The sequence below is a fragment of the Abrus precatorius genome, unplaced genomic scaffold (genome assembly GCF_003935025.1).
Source record: "Abrus precatorius isolate BTA unplaced genomic scaffold, Abrus_2018 Scaffold7, whole genome shotgun sequence".
NCBI lineage: Eukaryota > Viridiplantae > Streptophyta > Magnoliopsida > Fabales > Fabaceae > Abrus > Abrus precatorius.
Window position 1 is genome coordinate 27,105,432 of NW_020874417.1, and position 4,915 is coordinate 27,110,346.

The following is a 4,915-nucleotide window of genomic DNA, read 5'->3' on the forward strand; positions in this document are numbered from 1 at the left end:
ATATATCAGAGTTATTTTGTTGTTGAATCAAAACCAACAAAATTGCATGTGAGGTGTTTAAACCATAACAATGGTTGTCCATGGAGAATAAGAGCATCATTGCTTAAAAAATCAACAAAATGAAAAATAACAAGGTGTGGGGGTAAACATACGTGTCTCAACCCTACAATATCTCAAGACCATACCAAGCTAGATTCAGATTTGATCTGTTCATACATCATTGGTAAGTTTTTATTATATTTATGAAAGTTTCCATAACATCATATATCGTGAAGCCTTATGAGACATAAAGTTACTTACCTATTATGTTGTGTTTTGTGTAGGGATGGTTAATCTTGAACCATCATTGCTTATAAGTCTAATTCAAGAAAGGATGACAACTCAATTTGGATATAAAATTTCATACAAAAAGGCCTAGAAGGAAAAACAGATGGCGATTATAAGAATATTTGGTGACTGGGATGAATCATATGCTATATTGTCAAAATGGTTAAAGTACATGCAATTTCCTGCTGCTGGGTCTGTTTATAAGATTGAAACGAAGTCGTTTGTTGTTGGACATCAAGAGGACAACAGATTTAGAGTTTTTGAACGATTGTTTTGGTGTTTTAATCAATGCAAGGAAGCATTCAACTTTTGCAAACCTATTATTCAGGTGGATGAAACTTTTTTGTATGGTAAGTATCGTCACACATTGTTGATTGCAACAGCTCAATATGGGAATAATTGTGTACTACCACTTGCATTTGCTATAGTTAAAGGAGAGACTCTGTTAGTATGGGAATGATTTTTGGCAATGATCCGTGTGCACGTAACAACAAAGACAGGAATATGTTTAATATCTGATAGGCATCAAAGCATCGTAAGTGTTGTTTCAAACCCACATATCGAATGTCAACCTCCTATGCATTTCATGTTTATTGCATTCATCATATTGCGAGCAATTTCAATCATAGATTTAAGAACATTGAATTGAAAAAACAGCTGACAAAATTAGGTAACAAAATGTAATGCCTTTTGTGTTCCTCTTTTCATATATTTATTTTATATGTTTTATAATGACTTCTTGTACATTGCAGCATATATACTTTCGAAGGTTGTATTCGAAGAAAAGTTTAGAAGATTTTGCAATGAATCACGAGAAGTACAGAGGTGGATTGATAACATATCAAAGGAAAAATGGGCATTGAGTCACGACAATGAAGGATGTCGTTATGGACACATGACCACGAATTTGTCAGAGGTAATTAACAAGGTATAGAAGGGGGCAAGAAACTTACCTATAACCGCTATGATAAAATGCACTTATGGACGAATGGTTGAATATTTTGTGAAGCGTAGAGAGGATGCAATGAAAGACCTCAATGTTGTGTGTGGAAAGGAAATTGCGATGGAACATAAAACTCTCCATCAGGATGCTCAGGAATGGGAGAAAGAGACCACTTTATCGCTTGTACCTTTATGCATCTACTTTGTAATCCTATGCCTTCTTTACGATCCCTAGGTTGACCCACATCTATAACTGGATCATCAGTATTTCCACTCTGTATGAGAGGCTCAGATGAAGAAATAGGCTCCATAATGCGGTCCATATCATTCTTTAAAACTAACATTTCTTTAAAACTAGCATAAACTGACACAAGTCTCGCATTTCATCAAAAGTGAATGAATCATAGCCATCAGTCATCAAGTAGTAGGCTCGCTCAAGATCATCACCCTATATAAACATTTGTTTTAATACAATATCAATAACAAACATAACTGGAAAGTAGAATCATGTGTTTAAATACACTTTATTATACTTACAAGTAGTGATGAGACAGCTGCGTCCCTTGTCATTCAACGTCTAGTGTGAGCTCTATACCATTGCATATACTCAGAATTGGAACTTAGCAAACCAATATGGGGGTCATTTGTCATAACCCAATCTCTCCTTCTCTCCCAAATGTATAAGACATCCTTAAGCTTCTCTTGCCAATTCTCAGATGTCTTCCATCTCAGTGTCAAGTCATGTAGTGCATCTGGTTGGTATGGACCACGAGGTATATGTTGAACCATATCAAATTGCCGTATGACTCAATCTGGTTAGTGCCACTCACACACCTGAAAACATATAAGAGGCACTACAACTCTCTACAAATCCATTCCCTCACAACATATAGGTGGCAACGAATGAATTAGCTCAACAGAATATGGTTGCCAAATTATCTGCAAATAAATCACAAATATTCAAGTCATATTTCAAAATGAGAAGAAAAGTACAATATGACAAAAATTTCATATGTCAATCAATGGTTATCTTTTCACGACTAAGCATGTCAAAATACGCAACGTCTCTCCTCCCCTTTCTATTCCTTTGGTTTGCCAACCACCTGCAAAATTTTACATATAATGTTAATATTGAAGGTATGTTAATTAAAATTGAACAAATAAATGTTTACAATTACCAGTAGCATATGGAAGATGGTCTCCTGTGTAGGGGGTTACTAAGAGCTAAAAATGGAAACCTATTCCATGTTCACATAACAAGTAATGCAGCTAATTCACCTAAACCATGTCGATCAATACTGCAGACCCCCAACTATATTCACCGGTGACCACAAAATCTTCTAGTAGAGGTAAGTACCTGACTGAGACTCTGCTGTTGGAGTGGTCGCTTAACATAAAACCCCCAATCAACCGCAATATGTAAGACTTAGCAAATCGGGTGATATGTAAAGGACTATGTGCATGCATCACAACATGAGTAAAATGTTGATTTAACCAACTCATCTTCAAGAAGCTACCAACAAAAGCATCATGTTCTGGTCGAATTCCTAAGCTCTCCTCAACCATATCAGCATAATTACCTCCAATAGGTGCTATCACAAGTTTTCCATCAATCCGTAAACCTAACAACACAGATATATCCTGCAAAGTGATCGTACATTCGCCTTGAGGCAAGTGAAAAATGTGTGTCTCTGGCCTCCATCTCTCTATTAATGCAATGATCAATGGGAGGTCTAGTGGAAACTGACATACGTGAGCAATTCTAGTAAATCCCGCAAGCTCTAAATGTGGAAGGATCTCTTGTGGAACACCATCTAAACTAGCTAGTATAAATTGGCTCTTCCTAACCTTCAAAATAGGATGAACCCGACCATCCCAAATATGTTCAGATACATGAATCATCTATAAAAGCAATAATGAAGGTCCTCTGGTCCAAGATAAATGATCCTATTCTGTCCTGAAGAAGAAGCCATCTAAAAAAAATTCAATTTTTTTTTGTTAGTACAATATTTATTATAATTTTCATATTTTGTGTATAAGAATTACTACTAATTAAGTTATCAAAACAACATGGTTAAAATTTCAAATTTTAATATTAATTATATAAAAAAATTAATAACATACATCAACTATAATATAATAATGTTCTTACATAATCACATTATTCAAATATAAAATATAAATATTTTAACAATTTATTAAATTTCTATTATTCACATTCAATTTAAAATATTAATTAATAAAGTTTTTATTTGTTCATAATTTAACATTTCTCAAATAATTGTAGCTTTTTAAAACTAATTTTTAAACTAAATTTTTGTCCTAAATATATGAATGACCTTTATTAATGAAATTTATTTTTTGCTTCTATTTTAAGTTTACTAAATATTTTTTCAACTAATAACATAATTCAAATATACTAAATTTTTTATTTTATTGAAAATTATATTATATGTTTAACATTTTTTATTCTAAACTAATTAGTATCAATATAAAAATTTAATTCAATAAGTATATTTATTATTTCATCATAAATTAAATTAAATAATTATAATTATTTTTCTAAACTAATTATTATCACTTCAAACATTTAAACTACATAAGTAAATTTGTTATTTTATCATAATTAATTAATACTAATTAAATTATTTATTTTTCAATTTTTTAATCTTAAATATTTACTACTCTAATTTGAATATAAATTAGTATATAGTCAATTATAATACATTCAATTTTTTACTATTATAGTTTTTTTATAATTGTCTAAATTTTTTTTAATCATAAAAAGAATTATCAATTTACATTTTTTTATGTTGATTAATATTAAATACAAAATTTTTATTTTCATATTTATATATTTTCTAATTATCATTCGTTATATTATTAATCAACCAATCTTATACAACTATTTTTATTTTTCTATTTTAAATATTATTTAACAATTTATTATTGTATTTAATTAATCTAATTTATTTTTATTTGATTTTAAATTTACACTTTAAATTACTATAATAATTTTACATGCAAACTTTTATTTTTTATAAATTAAAATTAATTTTATATTTCTATAAAATTACTAAAATAAATTTAAAATCATTTTTAATCTAAACATAATTATCACTATTTTTCTATTCAATAAAATATGAATTATAAAAAAATTTAAATACATAAAATAAAAATTTAAATACATGGTGTAGTTTTTTCCAACAAGCACACTTTTCCGACAATGGAGGACCTCAGTGACAATGGTACTTTATGCAGTGTGTGGCTTGTCTCTGGCGACCACCTCTACCTTTCTTCTCCGTTGTAGATGACAGCAAAACAGGTTGTCGGTTTTCCTAATATCTTTAACCGTCCTGTCTAAGAACAATGACAACCGGCAATAGAAGTGGAACAAATCACAGTTCTGCAATGGATTAAGAACAAAACAACCCTCCCCACTCAAAAATTGTGAAAACAAATGAATGAGAAATTTGGCTATGGCTTCCGCTGTTGAACCAGATTGGGGAGAGGGAGAAGAGCCTTTCGCAATGACCGTTCATTTGGGTTATACGTGGACCAATGAGAGAATTTCATCTCTAATTCAAATGAAACCACTATTTCATCTGCATAAGGGACGAAAGTCCCTCATTGGTCCACGTGTCAC

At 30.8% G+C, this 4,915-nt stretch overlaps 1 protein-coding gene across 1 annotated transcript; it reads right to left on the reverse strand.

The window, feature by feature from the left end:
- Positions 1-2,133: 2,133 nt before the first annotated feature.
- LOC113871690 (protein MAIN-LIKE 2-like) lies at positions 2,134-3,171 on the reverse strand. The gene is made up of 3 exons (XM_027508789.1): positions 3,022-3,171; positions 2,569-2,910; positions 2,134-2,208 (listed from the first exon to the last, which is right to left on the reverse strand). Exons 1-3 carry the CDS (start codon positions 3,169-3,171, stop codon positions 2,134-2,136), a joined length of 567 nt encoding a protein of 188 aa, XP_027364590.1.
- Between the last annotated feature and the right edge of the window lie 1,744 nt (positions 3,172-4,915).

Bases quoted from the DNA above. Each gene is read 5' to 3' on its own strand.
- LOC113871690 (XM_027508789.1), bottom strand. From the start codon at position 3,171: ATGATTCATGTATCTGAACATATTTGGGATGGTCGGGTTCATCCTATT. The intron at 2,911-3,021 runs GTATGTCAGTTT...ATCACTTTGCAG, and splicing joins GATTTACTAGAATTGCTCAC to GATATATCTGTGTTGTTAGG. The intron at 2,209-2,568 runs GTATTGATCGAC...ATTTATTTGCAG, and splicing joins AATATAGTTGGGGGTCTGCA to ATAATTTGGCAACCATATTC.